The 19818-nt window shown below is 40.3% G+C and overlaps 2 protein-coding genes across 6 annotated transcripts in view; both read left to right on the plus strand.

Moving 5' to 3' along the window:
- Osbpl8 (oxysterol binding protein-like 8) overlaps nucleotides 1-15338 on the plus strand; it is a 153077-nt gene extending 137739 nt beyond the window's left edge. For 2 of the 4 annotated variants that reach the window (XM_087557245.1, NM_001309455.2), the window contains 3 exon segments: nucleotides 7754-7859; nucleotides 9421-9523; nucleotides 11392-15338. In XM_087557245.1, coding sequence (XP_087413371.1) covers nucleotides 7754-7859; nucleotides 9421-9523; nucleotides 11392-11524 — 342 coding nt within the window. In that variant the 3' untranslated portion in view covers nucleotides 11525-15338. 4 annotated transcript variants of the gene reach the window in all.
- Nucleotides 15339-16548: 1210 nt separating this feature from the next.
- On the plus strand, nucleotides 16549-19601 carry Bbs10 (Bardet-Biedl syndrome 10). 2 transcript variants are annotated; one of them, XM_087558611.1, is made up of 2 exons: nucleotides 16549-16800; nucleotides 17245-19601. In XM_087558611.1, the coding sequence occupies exons 1-2, from the start codon at nucleotides 16616-16618 to the stop codon at nucleotides 19112-19114; spliced, it is 2055 nt and encodes a 684-aa protein (XP_087414737.1). In that variant the 5' UTR covers nucleotides 16549-16615; the 3' UTR covers nucleotides 19115-19601.
- Nucleotides 19602-19818: the final 217 nt, after the last annotated feature.

Genomic DNA, 19818 nt, shown 5'->3' on the forward strand with positions numbered 1-19818 from the left:
ATACGCTAAAGGACCAATATTCTACAGTTTCCAAGTAGGCAGATTCCCAGAATCAAATAGACTACAAACTCCCAGTGACTTGAAAAGGAAAGGATGAGGACTTGCAGAACCTGGGAGGTGGTACACTACACTGTGAGATAGTTAATGATAGTTAACTAACTACACAATAGTTTAAAGATGGAAACATTTATCACACATGCATGCTATTACAATTTTTTCCATCTTTATTAAATTGGGTATTTCTTATTTACATTTCAAATGTTATTCCCTTTCCCGGTTTCCAGGCCAACATCCCCCTAACCCCTCCCCCTCCTCTTCTATATGGGTGTTCCCCTCCCCATCCTCCCCCCATTACCACCCTCCCCCCAACAATCACGTTCACTGGGGGTTCAGTCTTAGCAGGACTAAGGGCTTCCCCTTCCACTGGTGCCCTTACTAGGCTATTCATTGCTACCTATGAGGTTGGAGCTCAGGGTCAGTCCATGTATAGTCTTTGGGTAGTGGCTTAGTCCCTGGAAGCTCTGGTTGGTTGACGTTGTTGTTCATATGGGGTCTCAAGCCCCTTCAGTCCTTCCAGTCCTTTCTCTGATTCCTTCAATGGGGGTACCGTTCTCAGTTCAGTAGTTTGTTGCTGGCATTCGCCTATGTATTTGCCATATTCTGGCTGTGTCTCTCAGGAGAGATATACATCCAGTTCCTATCAGCCTGCACCTCTTTGCTTCATCCATCTTATCTAGTTTGGTGGCTGTATATGTATGGGCCACATGTGGGGCAGGCTCTGAATGGGTGTTCCTTCAGTCTCTGTTCTAAACTTTGCCTCCCTATTCTCTCCCAAGGGTATTCTTGTTCCACTTTTAAAGAAGGAGTGAAGCGTCTGCATTTTGATCATCCTTGAGTTTCATGTGTTCTATGCATCTTGGGTAATTTGAGTGTTTGGGCTAATAGCCACTTATCAATGAGTGCATACCATGTGTGTTTTTCTGTGATTGGGTTAGCTCACTCAGGATGATATTTTCCAGTTCCATCCATTTGCCTATGAATTTCATAAAGTCATTGTTTTTGGTAGCTGAGTAATATTCCATTGTGTAGATGTACCACATTTTCTGTATCCATTCCTCTGTTGAAGGGCATCTGGGTTCTTTCCACCTTCTGGCTATTATAAATAAGGCTGCTATGGACATAGTGGAGCATGTGTCTTTGTTATGTGTTGGAACATCTTTTGGGTATATGCCCAAGAGAGGTATAGCTGGATCCTCAGGCAGTTCAATGTCCAATTTTCTGAGGAACCTCCAGACTGATTTCCAGAATGGTTGTACCAGTCTGCAATCCCACCAACAATGGAGGAGTGTTCCTCTTTCTCCACATCCTCACCAGCATCTGCTGTCACCTGAGTTTTTGATCTTAGCCATTCTCACTGGTGTGAGGTGAAATCTCAGGGTTGTTTTGATTTGCATTTCCCTTATGACTAAAGATGTTGAACATTTCTTTAGGTGCTTCTTAGCCATTCGATATTCCTCGGCTGTGAATTCTTTGTTTAGCTCTGAACCCCATTTTTTAATAGGGTTATTTGTCTCCCTGCAATCTAACTTCATGAGTTCTTTGTATATTTTGGATATAAGCCCTCTATCAATTGTAGGATTGGTTAAGATCTTTTCCCAATCTGTTGGTTGCCGTTTTGTCCTAACAACAGTGTCCTTTGCCTTACAGAAGCTTTGTAGTTTTATGAGATCCCATTTGTCGATTCTTGATCTTAGAGCATAAGCCATTGGTGTTTCGTTCAGGAAATTTTCTCCAGTGCCCATGTGTTCGAGATGCTTCCCCACTTTTTCTTCTATTAGTTTGAGTGTATCTGGTTTGATGTGGAGGTCCTTGATCCACTTGGACTTAAGCTTTGTACAGGGTGATAAGCATGGATCGATCTGCATTCTTCTACATGTTGACCTCCAGTTGAACCAGCACCATCTGCTGAAAATGCTATCTTTTTTCCATTGGATAGTTTTGGCTCCTTTGTCAAAAATCGAGTGCCCATAGGTGTGTGGGTTCATTTCTGGGTCTTCAATTCTGTTCCATTCGTCTATCTGTCTGTCTCTGTACCAATACCATGCAGCTTTTATCACTATTGCTCTGGAATACTGCTTGAGTTCAGGGATAGTGATCCCCCCCAGAAGTCCTTTTATTGTTGAGGATAGTTTTAGCTATCCTGGGTTTTTTGTTATTCCAGATGAATTTGCAAATTATTCTATCTAACTCTCTGAAGAATTTTGTAATTTTGATGGGGTTACATTGAATCTTTAGATCGCTTTTGGTAAAATGGCCATTTTTACTATATTAATCCTGCCAATCCATGGGAGGTCTTTCCATCTTCTGAGATCTTCTTCAATTTCTTTCTTCAGAGGCTTGAAGTTCTTATTGTACAGATCTTTTACTTGCTTGGTTAAAGTGACACCGAGGTATTTTATATTACTTGGGACTATAATGAAGGGTGTTGTTTCCCTAATTTCTTTCTCAGCTTGTTTCTCTTTTGTGTAGAGGAAGGCTACTGACTTATTTGAGTTAATTTTATACCCAACCACTTTGCTGAAGTTGTTTATCAGCTTTAGTAGTTCTCTGGTAGAACTTTTGGGATCACTTAAATATACTATCATATCATCTGCAAATAGTGATATTTTGACTTCTTCTTTTCCTATCTGTATCCCTTTGATCTCCTTTTGTTGTCTGATTGCTCTGGCTAGGACTTCAAGTACCATATTGAATAAGTAGGGAGAGAGTGGGCAGCCTTGTCTAGTCCCTGATTTTAGTGGGATTGCTTCAAGTTTCTCTCCATTTAGTTTAATGTTAGCTACTGGTTTGCTATATATGGCATTTACTATGTTTAGGAATGGGCCTTGAATTCCTATTCTTTCCAGGACTTTTATTATGAAGGGGTGTTGAATTTTGTCAAATGCTTTCTCAGCATATAATAAGATGATCATGTGGATTTTATCTTTCAGTTTGTTTATATAGTGGATTACATTGATGGTTTTCCGTATATTAAACCATCCCTGCATGCCTGGGGTAAGGCCTACTTGATCATGATGGATGATCATTTTGATGTGTTCTTGGATTCAGTTTGCAAGAATTTTATTGAGTATTTTTGCGTCGATATTCATAAGGGAAATTGGTCTGAAGTTCTCTTTCTTTGTTGGGTCTTTGTGTGGTTTAGGTATAAGAGTAATTGTGGCTTCATAGAAGGAATTCGGTAGCACTCAGTCTGTTTCAATGTTGTGGAATAGTTTGGATAGTATTGGTCTTCTATGAAGTTTGGATAGTATGAGGTCTTCTATGAAGGTCTGATAGAATTCTGCACTGAACCCATCTGGACCTGGGCTCTTTTTGGTTGGGAGACCTTTAATGACTGCTTCTATTTCCTTAGGAGTTATGGGGTTGTTTAAATGGTTTATCTGTTCCTGATTTAACTTCAGTACCTGGTATCTGTCTAGGAAATTGTCCATTTCCTCCAGATTTTCAAGTTTTGTTGAATATAGGCTTTTGTAGTAGGATCTGATGATTTTTTTAATTTCCTCTGATTCTGTTGTTATGTCTCCCTTTTCATTTCTGATTTTGTTAATTTGGACACACTCTCTGTGTCCTCTCGTTAGTCTGGCTAAGGGTTTATCTTGTTGATTTTCTCAAAGAACCAGCTTTTGGTTCTGTTGATTCTTTCTATGGTCCTTTTTGTTTCTACTTGGTTGATTTCCGCTCTGAGTTTGATTATTTCCTGCCTTCTACTTCTCCTGGGTGTATTTGCTTCTTTTTGTTCTAGAGCTTTTAGGTGTGCTGTCAAGCTGCTGACCTATGCTCTTTCCTGTTTCTTTCTGCAGGCACTCAGCACTATGAGTTTTCCTCTTAGCACAGCTTTCATTGTGTCCCATAAGTTTGGGCATGTTGAACCTTCATTTTCATTAAATTCTAAGAAGTCTTTAATTTCTTTCTTTATTTCTTCCTTGACTAGGTTATCACTGAGTAGAGCATTGTTCAACTTCCATGTATATATGGGCGTTCTTCCCTTATTGTTATTGAAGACCAGCGTGGTAGTCTGATGGATGCATGGGATTATTTCTGTCTTTCTGTATCTGTTGAGGCCTGTTTTGTGCCTGAGTGTATGGTCAATTTTGGAGAAAGTACCATGAGGTGGTGATAAGAAGGTATATCCTTTTATTTTAGGATAGAATGTTCTATAAATATCTGTTAAGTCCATTTGGTTCATAACTTCTGTTAGTCTGTCTATATCTCTGTTTAATTTCTGTTTCCATGATCTGTCCATTGATGAGAGTGGGGTATTGAAATCTCCTACTATTATTGTGTGAGGTGCAATGTGTGGTGTGAGCTTTAGTAAGGTTTCTTTTATGTGTGTAGGTGCCCTTGTATTTGGAGCATAGATATTTAGGATTGAGAGTTCATCTTGGTGGATTTTTCCTTTGATGAATATGAAATGTCCTTCCTTATCTTTTTTGATGACTTTTGGTTGAAAATCGATTTTATTCGATATTCATATAGCTACTCCAGGTTGCTTCTTCAGACTGTTTGCTTGGAAAGTTGTTTTCTAGCCTTTTACTCTGAGGTAGTGTCTGTCTTTGTCTCTGAGGTATGTTTCCTGTAGGCAGCAAAATGCTGGGTCCTCATTACGTATCCAGTTTGTTAATCTGTGTCTTTTTATTGGGGAATTGAGTCCACTGATGTTGAGAGATATTAAGGAATAGTGATTGTTGCTTCCTGTTATCTTTGTATTTAGAGGTGTGATTATGTTTGTGTGCTTGTCTTCTCTTTCTTTGGTGCAAAATGATTAGTTTCTTGCTTTTTCTAGGGTGTAGCTTGCCTCCTTGTGTTGGGCTTTACCATTTATTATCCTTTGTAGGGCTGTATTTGTAGAAAGATATTGTGTAAATTTGGTTTTGTCATGGAATATCTTGGTTTCTCCATCTATGTTAATTGAGAGTTTTGCTGGATGCAGTAACCTGGGCTGGCATTTGTGTTCTCTTAGGGTCAGTATGACATCTGTCCAGCATCTTCTGGCTTTCATAGTCTCTGGCAAGAAGTCTGGTGTAATTCTGATAGGTCTGCCTTTATATGTTACTTGATCTTTTTCCCTTACTGCTTTTAATATTCTTTCTTTGTTTTGTGCATTTGGTGTTTTGACTATTATGGGACGGGAGGAGTTTCTTTTCTGGTCCAATCTATTTGGAGTTCTGTAGGCTTCTAGTATGTTTATGGGCATCTCTTTCTTTAGGTTAGGGAAGTTTTCTTCTATGATTTTGTTGAAGACATTTACTGGTCCTTTGAGTTGGGAGTCTTCACTCTGTTCTATACCTTTTATCCTTAGGTTTGATCTTCTCATTGTGCCCTGGATTTCCTGTATGTTTTGGGCCAGTAGCTTTTTCTGTTTTACATTATCTTTGACAGTTGTGTCAATGATTTCTATGGAATCTTCTGCTCCTGAGATTCTCTCTTCTATCTCTTGTGTTCTGTTGGTGATACTTGTATCTACGGTTCCTTGTCTCTTCCTTTGGTTTTCTATATCCAGGGTTGTCTCCCTTTGTGCTTTCTTTACTGTTTCTATTTCCATTTTCAATTCCTTCAACTGTTTGATTGTGTTTTCCTGGAATTCTTTCAGGGGTTCTTGTTTTTCCTCTCTATGGGCTTCTACTTGTTTACTTGTGTTTTCCTGCATTTCCCTAAAGGAATCCTTTATGTCTTTCTTAAAGTCCTCCATCATCATGATCAAATGTGATTTTAAATCTAGGTCTTGCTTTTCTGGTATGTTTGAATATTCAGTGTTTGCTTTGGTGGGAGAATTGGGCTCTGATGATGCCATGTAGTCTTGGTTTCTGTTGTTTGCGTTCCTGAGCTTGCCTCTCACCATCAGGTTGTCTCTGGTGTTACTTTGTTCTGCTATTTCTGACAGTGGCTTGACCGTCCTATAGGCCTGTGTGTCAGGAGTGCTGTAGACCTGTTTTCCTGTTTTCTTTCAGCCAGTTATGGGAACAGAGTGTTCTGCTTTCAGTTGTGTAGTCGTTCGTGTCCACTGGCTTTCAGCTGTTCCTGTGGGCCTGTGTCCTGAGTCCACCAGGCAGGTCACTTGGAACAGAAAAGTTGGTCTTACCTCTGGTCTTGGGCCTGAAGTCGCTCTTCAGAGCTGGGTTTCATCTTTCCATGAGGGCAGCAACTGGAAGAGCCTGCCCCTCCTTCTTCCGGCACAGGGGGTCCAATGGCGTTAGGTGTTTTCCTCTGGAGTCAGAAATGTGGACAGAGAGTAGTCTCCTCTGGCTTCCCAGGAGTGTCTGCCCCTCTGAAGGTCTAGCTCTCCCTCCCACGGGATTTGTGTGCAGGGAGTTGTTTGACCAGTTCCCTTCAGATCCAGGCGCATTCTGGCCCACAGGGCTCCTGCAGCTTGACTGCTGCCATCTTCCCATGCCCAGAGGCACTGTACAGTTTCATCTTAGGCCAGGGATGTGGGCAAAGGTGGGCAGAAGTGGCACTTTCTCCTGCCCTGCAGTCTCAGGATTGCCCACACTTTTGGGCGATCTGCTCTCTCTCCCACGAGGTTTGGGAGCAGGGAGCTGTGGGCCAGGATCAGTGAGGTCCGAGTGCCAGCTAGAAACACATGCTATTACAATTTTAAATTGCAAAACTTTGTTTGGATTTGTTTTTTCTTCATTTCAGTAAAGATCCCACTGTGTAGCCCTCTCTGGCCTGGCTCTCACACTGGAGACCGTGCTGGCCTCAGACACAGAGACCCACCTGTCTGTGCCTCTGTAGCACTGAAATTAATGGTGTAAATATGTTTAAATCGTGTTTCTCTGACATGGTAGACACATGAGGTATGCTCTTCCTTCTAAGTGGACTGTTACTACTTCTCGTTTGTCCTTTTGAGAACCTGAGTATTTCAAGTAGGATAGACTTCCTTCTGAATATACATTATAAGGGGTGTTCCTTTTAAGATTCATACGTAAGGTTTTATAAAATTATTCCAAGGAATAACTAAGGACACTTTTGTTTAAATGGTGAAGTTAAAGATGAGTGACCATTGTCTTCCTGTATTTCTAAGCATGCACAGTCCCTTACCTTTGATTCATTTCTTGTCTTGATTTTGGTTTTTAGGTTTGGAACTGGTGACCACAATTTCCTATTAATTACTACTTTACAGTTTATTATTCCTAGCTAGTGTTTCATCCACATCTGAATCTCATGCCTACACATAGATATTTTTAGTAAAGTTAAGTGTAGTGCAAAAAGTATAATTTCAATTTACCGTAAACTGCTTTCTGCATGGCCCAAGTAACCTAACAGCATCCAGTGGTTGTGTTCAACATGAGACCAACTTAAGAAGGTGTTTTTAAACACTGCTGAATGAAACACTAGCGATTCTCTGAGGCAGATGCACAAGCTGGGTTGATGGATCCGTGTCTGTATGGACTTGAGGGTGAAGAGGAGGACACAACTGACAGCATGCAGTCGGTGAAGGAAGGAGCAGTTATGTGTACACAGGTCAGGAGTGGAGGGAAGTTTCTTCATACATTTCTCCATTTTTAGTCCTAGTACTCACTTAAACTCAGGCAAGAGGGCTGATTACTAAATGCAGCATATCCTGTCATATCATTAGATGTCCGTGCTGTCATTCCCAAGCACTGAACCTGTCGGTGGCTTTGCCAGTTGTACATGCTGTGCACTTACATACATTATAGTGAAAATTCACATAGTAAGCATTCTTTTTCAGGTTAGTGTTCCAAAAATGAAACATAAACCAACAAGGCAACAAAAGAAAGTGGCAAAAGGCTATTCTTCCCCAGAGCCTGACGTCCAGGATTCTTCTGGAAGTGAAGGTGAGATATGTATCAGAGACTGGCTACTGGGAATCCTTTTTAAGGAAATCTTTTACTCTGCTGTTATGTAAGTGGTTTTCACATTGACTTGAGGATGTAGGAGTTTCTGTGGAAACAGGAACTGGGTCTGGATACTGTTGGGTTGTGGATGAGCAGACAGCTCAGCGTCACTGAGGTAAAGGCACGGGCGTGGGAGGAAAAGCCTGCACCCTTCAGTAACAGCTCGTCTGCGTTTTGGTGAAATGTTGATGACTGCGTTCAAGAAGCATGGGCTAAGTCTTGAGTCACTTCAGCTTTCAAAAGAGGTTCTCATCCTAAATAAGCGTAGTATTTGGAGGTCACGACAAATGAGAATATAAATATGAAAAACTCATGGACAGCTACATGAAATAGAGTCTTGGCCAAGTCAGATACAGTGTGAACTGTCTTCAACTGTATTGAGATACAATTAAGAAGGTATTAACCCATTGACATTGTAGGAAGCTGAAAAAATATTTTCAATCTGCTTTAAACACAGTGTCTGTGAGTTTACCGTAAGCTGGGAGCCTGATTTACTTGCAGAGGTAACATGAGAGGGTTAAGTAGTAAATGAGGTCAGGAGATGATGTGTGAAGAGGGCCTTACAAGAAAGGGAGCTCAGTCCAGGTGGGGAAGTTCTTGATGAGTTTCTAGATTCTTCAGTGGCCTGCTACCCTAGGCTTGGAGCATGGGGGGTGGGGGGGGTGGCAGAAAGAGAATGCTACGGTTTCACTGTAGGATAGAGGAGACTAAACCAGCTTACCCTTGGAATTAGTTAGCCTGTGCCAGGTCAGGGAGCCTGGAGGATGAGTGTGTGGAGTGTGTGTACATTAGATGTACAGATGTCTCTAGCTCTTTACTCGCCTCTCTTACCGGTACCACTGTATTACCTGTAATGTGTTTGCTAATGTTAATTGACCACTGGATGCCTTACAACTGTGGAGCTGGGGCGAGCCTGTGATCTTTAGTTTAGAACCTTGAGAAAAAGATGTGGGCACAGCTGGGAAGGCACTGAAAGTAACAATAGTGTTAGGAGCTGACAGGAACTCAGTGCTGCCTTCTTCAGATCTGGGCCAGTGAGCCAGGGGAGACAGTATCCTCACCAAAGTAATTCAGATTTGTAGACATTTATTTATCTTTGTTTCATATGCACTGGTGTTTTGCCTGTGTGTATGTCTGTGTGAGGATTTTTTAACCCCCCCTGGAAATGAAGTTACAGCCAGCTGTGAGCTGCCATGTGGGTGCTGGGAACTGAACAGCCAGTGCTCTTAACCACTGAGCCACCTCCCGGCTCTATTAACACAGATGTTAAGTGGATTACTTTTGCTTGTTTTAGTAAATTAAAAAAATAAAACTGATTACACAAATTAATTTCTAATTCCTCTATTCAGTGTTCTAGTTTTGATTTGATGTTTAATACTTAAAATGCAGAATACTGCATTTATTTTGTGAACCATCTGTCTGTGAACCATCCAAACACAATGCCTAGAAAAATTGTTATTACATAATTGTGACTACAACTTCATTCTAAATGTCTTTTTAGCTCAATCTGTAAAACCAAGTACACGAAGAAAGAAGGGGATAGACCTGGGAGACATTCAAAGTTCCATTGAGTCTATAAAACAAACACAGGAAGAGATTAAAAGGTAATATATTCTGACAGTGGCTAGTCATTGAGTCCAGGAGTCAGGACCTTGTTAAGGAAATCATGCACACTGTACATTTTCATAACTCCACCTCTGTTACCTGAATTCTCAAACTTAAAAATTCCTCCCACACTGACTGCTAACAGAAAGATGGAGTCCTGAGGGTTTTCTCTCTCTGAGGGTAGAATGTTCTGCTGCTAATGGCATGCTAGGAATGTGGCTGGGGTAGAGGTGGAGGAAGAGTTCTTTCTCAGAAAGACTTACTTGCTCCTGCAGTCCCCTCTGTGTGTGGCTACTATGCAGTTGTAGCATGCCATTTCTTAAAATAACTGAAATACTGCATAGCAGAACAGTCACTGCCCTGAAACACACACCTTTCCAAAAGTAGCACCTAATAGTTACTGACACTTAACTGTGGGCCTGAGCACAGTTCATGCTCCTGTCCTTTACATAGACCAGCTATGTGAGCGCTTACATGTTGAATATTAAGCCTTCACACCTTTGCTCATGGCACTCAGACACAGGCAGGCAGATTTCTGCCTGGTCTGTATAAAGCATTCTAGAGGGGAGGGGGGCACTGTCTCAAAAAAAAAAAAAAAAAACAGACAGAAAAGGAAAAACTCGGCATATCCATTGGGTTACTTTCTTTTCTTTTTTTTTTTTTTTTTTTTTTTTGGAGCTGGGGACCAAACCCAGGGCCTTGCACTTGCTAGGCAAGTGCTCTACCTCTACCTCTGAGCTAAATCCCCAACCCTGGGTTACTTTCAAATGTCACCTTTTTGGTAACATTTCTAATCTTTACCCTGCTTTGTACATGAGCCTAACTTCAGAGCAGACGGGATGGCATGTGCATCCTGAGTATTACCAGCCGTAAAGTGGTGTTTGCATTATACAGTTTAAGTGTATGTACAAGCCTACTCCGTTGCTTTTGCCTTCTTTTTTTCATAGCACATTTCAAAAAAAAAAAAAAAAAAAACAGAAGAAGAAGAAAAGTCATGGTGATTAACTCATCAGCTCCTTTTGAAGATGCTATAAGTATATTTCATGACCTAATTAACATTTTGTATCATCAAAAGGCTTTTTTTTTTTTTTTTTGGAGCTGAGGACCGAACCACTAAATCCCCAACCCCCAAAAGGCTCTTGAATATTCTTCAGTTTGACAGTATTTAAAAAAATCTGCTTTTTTTTTTTTTCCTGAAAAATTTGGAATTTTTACTCCGCTTTTGTCTCACAATTAAAGATAAAAGGCACTTAGCCAACTAAAGAGCAAATGCCCTTCTTTTTTTTTTTTTTTGGTTCTTTTTTTCGGAGCTGGGAACCGAACCCAGGGCCTTGCGCTTCCTAGGTAAGCGCTCTACCACTGAGCTAAATCCCCAACCCTGCAAATGCCCTTCTTAAAACCACTCTTGTGTGTTGGAGATTTAGCTCAGTGATAGAGCACTTGCCTAGCAAGCACAAGGCCCTGGCACAAGGTCCCCAGCTCAAGAAAACAAACAAACAAAAAAAACTACACTCTTGTAATAGAAAAGATAAAATTATATTTTATTCCATATTTATATAATTTATGTTATATAAAATTATATTTATATATTATATATTACATTAAAAATAGAAGAAATATTTCTGGGTCATTGAACACTGATGACTGTTTGAGTAAGATGCTTGAGTCAGTGGACCTTAAGCACCCTAGCCTGAACCCTGGCCGTCTCCGTCTCGGGTCTGGTTTAGGGTGGTGGTTGATTGAGCTGGTTACCTTAGGTAATGTAATCGGACACCTTGTGACAGTAAAATAACAAATTATAACCATGATATATAATGTTTTATAACATTTCTAGATAATTATAAAATGTATGTTGCTTATTTTGCAGAAATATTATGGCCCTTCGAAATCATTTACTTTCAAGTACGCCTGCTACGGATTATTTTCTGCAACAGAAAGATTACTTCGTCATTTTCCTGCTGATTTTGCTTCAAGTCATAATAAACTTTATATTTAAGTAGAAGTTCTCAACAGTTGAATCAATGAACTAGAACGATTAGAATGTGACCTGGGACCAATGTTCAAATTGGTTTGCTCTTTATTAAAGCATCACAATATTTCTGAATCAAGCAAACAAACTAGGAGATAAATGTAGAAATGTCTGCCTACTTTTCACATCTTTTATCCTTACCCCGAAACAAGAGCTACTGTGTTTGTTAGTACAATCGGCTGTGTGTTCAGTGCCAGAACACTTTTATGAGACTGTGCCTACATGCGAGTAAGCCCACACGTGTGCCAGAGCTCTTCCCTGACAGCAGTTCCTATGCTCTGCAGTGTGCTGTGAAGTATTCTGATGCCAGTGTTTATAACAGAGATGCCGCCACTCCTATAAATACATCTGTGGTCAACTACTGTCTTCAGAAGACCGGCATTGACTTTCATTAGGGAATTACAGTGGGGAAATGATAGATAATAGATGTTATGAGTAATTCAATACATTATGCTGTAAAACCACCTCCAAATTATCTAGCTCAGTTTGTCTTCTTAGGTAGACCAAAAAAAATATGTGGGTGATCAGAATTAATGTATTGTAAGGGACAAGTAGAAACTTTTTAAGAGTTTACACAAGATTTTGTAGCCCCTAGCATTTAATGTTACAGATATAGGTGAATACACAGTTATATTATCTATCTATCTCACTATTAAAGATGGGTGAGCAGCTACATGGATGTGTATGGTACAGCCCCACCTTAAGCACTTGCTGGAAAAGGAATAGTCAGAGTGTTTATGCAGGCCATGTGAAATCCTGATGGTTTTGGGTTTTCTTTATGAAAAACTTTTTAGCTTTCCTTTAGACACAAGAGAGCTCAAGGAGTAAATTGAAGAGAAAAATATAATATCTTACTTCAAAAGTCAAAGAAGGTGGTAAGAAAAGACTGCAGTGGCCTTTATTTTAATATATTCAAATCAATTTGCTTAAATGTGCAATAAGTTGAGCATTGGGTAATATCAAATTATGGAGTTTATCATCTCCTTCCATCGTCCTTCCGTAAGCCACAGTTCTGCACAAGTCTTTCTGTTCCAGCTCAGGCAAATTCTGTTCCTAAGAGGTCTTGCCTATTTATTCAGTTTAATATTGTGTTTTTACATAAATATTTATCATTGTCAAAAAGACTTCTTTAAAAGGTAGCTAAGTTTTCAAACGTCAAAAATGTAAATTCTTCAACCTACAGGTTTTAGAAGGGTTTATTAAGTGACAACTGAGAGAGAGCTGACAGTCTGGCTACATCTGCCTTCAACTAAGGAGAGACTGAGATCAAGTAAAGCCAGTCAGCTTGCTTCGAGAAGACAGCCACCTTGCTAAAGTGGAAAGCCTCCTCTTCCCAACGAATGAGTATCCATAGGTTCCTATAAAAAGCCATTTCCAATGTGGTGTTAGCAAAACAGTGCTGTGTTTCATATGAAAATATTTTAAACTCTAACAGCATAAGCAAGACATACCTGTATCCAGTATTTCATTATGGAGTTTTGGGTTATATTTCATATTTCTCAATATATTGTTTGTATTCATACTCTACTACCAATATTATGCTCGACTGCCTATTCATTGATGTGATATTTTGTAAATATTGTACAACTTGATCTTTATATGATTTTAAATTACTATTAATTTATATTATATATAACTTGATTGGTTGATCACAAAAAGTCGTTTCATTGTTAAACCCTGAAATGTTAATTGTTGGTGACATGCCTTAGGGCTCTTTCTTAAATCTCTGTGTTGTTTGTGATCTGAACAGTGCTTTATTTGTATTAATACCCAAGACTGGAAAGGTAATTGTTTTTTTTTTAAATTTCACCTTAGAGCTTATGTTAATGGATCCTTACCCAAGGAGTCAGAAACTAATGAACAGGGTGACTGTTTCTTATACACTAAAAGCTAATGTTCAATCAGATGCTTCTCTGATGCTTTTAGTTGTATAAGTTTCTTTCTGTGAACTGAACACAAAACTCAGGAATTGGTGGATTCATATGTAAGTCCTTTAAACAACATGTAATTGAACTTGAGTTTAGCAGACTGTGTGACTGACCTCCAACAATCTGATCTAAGGGTTATCTTTCTTCATAAATGGATTCACAGTGTGTGTGTGACTCACTGTTTTCACTGCTGAAAACTCAGTGTGGTTTCTAGGCTTTGTGACTATGACCAGTTTTTTTTCATCTATCCAGAACTTCATTTTCTCACCTAAGACTTTAGATAATCACAATTATCGACACTGTTGTTAAATGTCTTTAGCTGTCCCCCGTCCCCCGTCTAGTGAGATACTGCTGGCTAAGATAGCGAGGCCTGTGAATGTCCGTGTGCTACAGCGATGGGCACTGAATTTGTAATTCCCACACTTCTGTTTCTTAGTGTGACTTAGAAAGAGGAAGTAGAAATCTTTGTCACAGCTCAGTTGACAACTGCATTCCATTGAAAAGTTGGCCTTGTGAGATACAATCCTCATTTATACTCATGCTTTGTGCCTTTAAGGAAATACTTTTGTTATTTTTGTTACAGAACCATGATGTGTTCAGTGTTCTAGCTTATTCGTCATGAAAAGGGTCATTTGTTTTTGTCACTTTATTCCTTTTATATAACTGAAGAATATGTAAACAGTAATGCTGTACTTTTATAAGGGTTTGTGTAGCTAACTATTTCAAATATTTCATACTCAGACATCAATGAAGTAAACTTGTCAGATCGTTCTGAGTATTGTAAACAGTGCCTTTTTGATGGAATTCACACTGTTTTGGGTGTCAACTTGTGCCATATTCACAGAATTTTGTGGAAGGCAGTTTTAACTTTTTGAAGAATATCTTCATCAAAAATTTAAAAAGTAAATGTATAAAACATCTTTTTTCCGTGTTTAGCATTTATAGTTAGCAGTAAAGAGTTTTATTTTGCTTTTTTGTCTTATTACAGGTTTGATGGCATAAGATGAGCCACACATGAGACTGTAGACTATTTTGAATTATGTTAAATATAAATAAAGAAAATATTCATGTTTATATCCAATTTTCCAATTTGACCCAGTGGAAGGAACCTTTCATAATTCAATAAGCTTACATTTCAACTTCTTTCTTATTTGACTAAATATAAAAAGAGATTCTTTAAAATGTATAACCTGCCACCACTGTATAATTTGATTTCATTTTGTTATATAGTATGGGTTTAGTATATTCCAATTTTTGTTACAATTAAAGTACTATTTTGTTAGTTTTTAATTGAAGATGGACTGTTAACATCATATAGGACCAGTGTCTTATTAATAAGATGAACATACTTAGTGAGGGCCACAGGAAAACCGTGACAAAATGAATGTGACTACATGAAGTATGTAGAAAAATCAGCCTCTTTATTTATCATAAAAATTATTTTAATGTCATAATATTGAAATTCTTTATTTGAAAAAAAAGTCATGAACCATTTGAATGATGAGCCACATAACTTCAGTTGAATTCATTTCCACTTTGGGCATGGTAAATATGCGTTCAATTTTAAATACTTCAGTTACTGGGTTTATAAACCCAAGCACTAGCACTGGTCAGTTTTGTATGATAGGATATAAGTATGTTGTCATCTGCAGTGTAAATATAGCACACTGTTGAATTCTCTTAAGGTGCATAGTAAATGTATAGATAGTCACAGGCGGTTTTGTAATGTATACATTTCTAATCTATTATTCCTAACCTGTTATGTTTGCAGAGAGAAAAGAATTTTTCTAATAATCTGTAAAATTATGTTAACTTCTACAAGTAGGTATTCTAAATAAACTTTTTTTAAAAGAGCAATCTGTGATCGAGTGACTCTTGATATAATGTATTAATGCATAATGTACTAAATTCATCCTCTTACTTTTTTTTAATTTTGTGTGTGTGTGTGTGTGTGTGTGTGTGTGTGTGTGTGTGTGTGTGTGTGTGTGTGTGTGTGTGTGTGAAAAAGATGGGTACAGGCCTGACACGGATTGTGACAGTATCCCTAATGTATGTTTTACTTGGTACTTCATATTCTTTTTTAAAAATAAGTGGAAATTATACCTATTTCATACATTAAAAATGAGGCTCAGCATATTTAAATGACCCCAAAAACTACACAAGGCAGTCTTTTTCAGGTAAAAGCCCTTCTGAATCATGACTACATAGTGCACTGAAGTAGAACCTTGATTGTACTGTTTAAATGTTTGAAATAACCCACTATTTCACTCTAAAGCCCAGCGCTGAATGCAACAAGTTAAAAAACACTGAAATGCTGTTTTGCCCATATTGAGTGAGCCTCAGATAAGCCCCAGGAAAGCTTTACTCTTGATTTTGTCTTCCTTTCTCCCCATTTTAACTTGCTCCTCAGAATCCACTTGCTACTTCTAGAAATAATGGCAATGTGGAATAAGGAAACGTCATTAAACATCATTGAGTATCTACAAGATCACTTTCCTGCCAACACTGACAGTTCCTGGATGTAATGGATGACTGAAAGAAGCACAGCTATGAACCCAGCACTCATCCTCTCCCTGAAGCCTCTGTGTTTCCATACCTGAAACGTTTCTGCTTTGGGATTGTATGCAATACATGAGGTTAATGTGTTGAATCTTACAATGTGAATAAAGGGCAAACATCTACTTCTGCTAAAGTGGTTGAACTAGGTGGGGTTTCTTCCAAACCTGGATGCAGACAAGGTAGCACACCCCAGCGGAAGACACAAGCCTAGAAATGGCCATGTCCAAGTTCTCCGTGTCTGTCCTGCACCCTAAAACCGTTTGCGTGAAGGCAAGGAGAGCAAATGATACGGCAGGGACACTAGAGAAGTAAGCCCGAGATGGGGGCGGTACCCATGCCCTTCACCCGAGCCCTTCCTTCTTAGACCTAGCCGTGTAGTGGCCAGAGACGCCTGCGGGCCGGGCCGTGAGCCAGGAAGGTAGACACTAAAGGACTGTGGCTGGCGGGCTCCACCCTACCTATTGGGCTCTTCCTCCAAGCGCTACTGCACTTCCGCCTTTCTCTACGCCTCTTCCGTTTCCGCCCTCCATCGGTCCTGACCTTCTAAAGAAGTATTTACCCACAGCTCCGTTTCCATGGCGTCCCAGGGGTCTGTGACAGCGGCACTGCGGGTGGCTGAGGTGCTGGAAACCATCGCGAACCGCTGCGTGGGGCCCGAGGGCGGCCTGGTGTTGTGTACGAAGCCCACCGGCGAGGTGCTGCTTAGCAGGGATGGAGGTTGCCTCCTGGAGGCGCTGCACTTAGAGCATCCCTTAGCCAGGTACCTCGCTTCCCCTGTAGTCCGTTCGGCGCGCATCTCCCTCAACCTCCCATCAGATCCCTGAGGTCATGGACCTGTATAAAAACGGTCTTAATACTGGATAAAACTAGTGTGGAGGTCGGATCTGAGCGCTGCCCAAATTACTAATCCGGGGCCCAAACCTCCTCACCTACCTAGAGCACTTCTCACTCTTTTCCCGTCTCTGATATCTTAGAATAAAGTAGTTAAAATAAAGGAAAAATAAAGCTGAGGCTGGACGTCAAAAAGACAATCTGCCTGTCTGTACCTGTGAAAATACGGGTTTAACTTAGCACCAACACAGAAAATCTGAGTTATTTTTTTTCCCTTCCTATACAGGATGATAGTGGCGTGTGTTTCCAGTCACCTTAAAAAAACAGGAGATGGTGCTAAAACATTTATTATTTTTCTTTGCCATTTACTCAGAGGACTTCATGCAATCGGAGAAAAAGAAAAAGACTCATTCACTTCTGAAGATATTCAGAGCCATGAAAGGCATTGGAAAAACTGCTGCCAGTGGAAATCTATTTCCCGGGCTCTGCTAAGGTTTCAGACACAAACGTTAGGTTGTATTGTAGACCAACATTTAAGCAGGCACTACCTCTCTGCCTTTTCTTCATCTGCTGAAGGAAGAACACTGTGCAGGCGCTCTCTGGAGTTGCTCCTGGAACCATACTTTTGTGGAAGAGTGGGAAGAAACAACCACAGATTCATTTCACAGTTGATGTGTGACTACGTTTTCAAGTGTATGGCTTGTGAAAGTGGGATTGAAGTATTTGAGTTTTTGGACAACTGTTTTGTGGAGTTGAATGTTGGCGTGACAGGCCTTCCTGTTTCAGAGTCTAGAATTGTGGATGGCCTTGTGCTTCCCAGAGACTTTTCTGTGTACTGCCCAGCAGATGGTGGCATTAGGATGGTGATAGTAACCGAAATCCTCCAGCCTCTGTTTTCATCGTCTAGCTCGGAATTTGTTCTCGACTCAGAAACACAGTTTCAGGCATCTCAGAGTTGGATCATGGACAGGACAAAAACCGTAATGAACCACCTGCGTAGTCAGAATGTAAAACTGCTCCTGTCCAGTGTGAAGCAACCAGACCTAGTTACTTATTGTGCAAGACTAAATAGCATCTCAGTGGTGGAGTGTTTATCATCTGAGGAAGTTTCTCTCGTCCAGAGGATCACCGGTCTTTCTCCTTGTGTCCTACCAGAGCTCGCTTCACAGTGTCACATTGCTGACAGTGCTTTGGTGAGGTTTTGTAAACCCCTCATCGTTAGGTCCGGAAGGTATGCTCATCTCGGCTTGGTTAGCACGTGTGCATTCGTACCTCACTGTGTAGTCCTTTGTGGACCAGTTCTGGGTCTTGTTCAACAGCATGAGAGTGCTTTCCATGGAGCCTTTAAGATGCTTCGGCAGCTGTTCACTGACCTCGATCTAAATTGCATGATACAGACCAAAGAGCGACGTAACCCGAGCCCTCTTGCTGACAGCAGTAACAGAGAGAGCAGTCACTCACCCAAAACTGGTAAGTATCAGGACGTAGTAGCAAAGAACAAAGATAAACTGGAAACTCAAACACGTTTAGAAGTATATCCACGTCTGGGGGCTTCGGATACAGAATTGATAACATGTAAGCTGTGGTCAGCACACAAGGAGACATCAATAGATCCATCCCAAACAAATGAAATACCGAAGCGCTTATCTCCAGAAAAAAGTAGGATAGTTGATAACTGTGAAGTGTTCCTTGAAAATAATCCCACTGGAAATCCTACAGCAGAAGACACTAGGACAGAAATGTCTTTCAAACATTTACAGGTCGCAGATAATCCTGGAGAAGGGTACACATTGCCAGTGACATACAAGTCCCCAGATACCTGTCCTTCCCAGGCTCACTGTTCATCAGCTGTACCAGCAGGCTGTGTTCTGCCCATGGGTGGACATTTTGAGATTTTGATGCATTTCTACCTTCTCAACTACGCCAAGCAATGCCGGCAATCAGACGACGCTGTCATCAGCATGTTAATAGCTAATGCTCTTCTAGGCGTCCCTAAAATCCTTTATAAGCCCAAGAAGGGAAAAGACAGTTTCCCGCACATATACACTCGGGCTCTCCGTGCACTGCAAACCAGGCAACCCATAGTAAGTGGTCAGTCAGGCTTCGAGTCAGTAGCTGGTAAGTACCAATTACTAACTTCAGTTCTTCAGTGTTTGATGAAAATATTAACCATTGATTTAATAATCAACGTCAAGAGACAGCCTCAGAAAACTGGTGACCAAGAATCAGAAGACGAACTTTAACACTCAGGTTTTTTTTGTTGTTGTTTTTTGTTGTTGTTGTTGTTGTTGTTGTTGATGTTGTTGCTCGAACTTTCAGTCTATGGCCAGGGAGATGGCCCAGTGAGCAAAAGCATTTAATGCCAAACCTGACTACCTGGGGTCAACACCCAGGGTGGAAGGAGAGGATGAAGGAAAAATGTATTCATCTCAAGGTAAATATTAAAACAGGCTTCTGGCTGGCTTTGGAGCCAATCCTGTCCTTAAATACATTGAGTCCAGCAGACCATTCAGACACAGAGATCAGCTCTGTGGAACAAAACCTGGCTAAATATCTCTCCTTCCTGTCTCGGGTCTCTGCTAGTCTCTGTGTAAGGAAGGTTGTGTCTATATTTCCCCTTTCTGTATCTTTTTTTCCACTTCATTTCCTTGAACTTTCTGTCTGTCATAGAGCCAGGTAATCTCCTGACTATGTAAAGCAGTAAATAAAAGTCAAATTTCCCTTGTAAAAGCGTATGAACTCGTTTTCCTCTGGGGGTGTTATTTGGTTTACCTTTATTTCTATTGAAAACAACTGGTTCGGGACCGGGAAGATGGTTCAGCAAGCAATCCGTTAGCCCATGCAGGCCTGACAACCTGAATTTGAAGGAGAACCTACTCCACAAAGCTGTTCTCTGGGTTCCACTCGTGCACTGAGCAGACGCATGCGCGCACACACGCAAAACACA

This window comes from Rattus norvegicus, chromosome 7 (assembly GCF_021556685.1).
Source record: "Rattus norvegicus strain SHRSP/BbbUtx chromosome 7, alternate assembly SHRSP_T2T, whole genome shotgun sequence".
NCBI classification, from domain to species: Eukaryota; Metazoa; Chordata; class Mammalia; order Rodentia; family Muridae; genus Rattus; species Rattus norvegicus.

Bases quoted from the DNA above. Each gene is read 5' to 3' on its own strand.
- Bbs10 (XM_087558611.1), top strand. From the start codon at position 16,616: ATGGCGTCCCAGGGGTCTGTGACAGCGGCACTGCGGGTGGCTGAGGTG. The intron at 16,801-17,244 runs GTACCTCGCTTC...CCATTTACTCAG, and splicing joins TTAGAGCATCCCTTAGCCAG to AGGACTTCATGCAATCGGAG.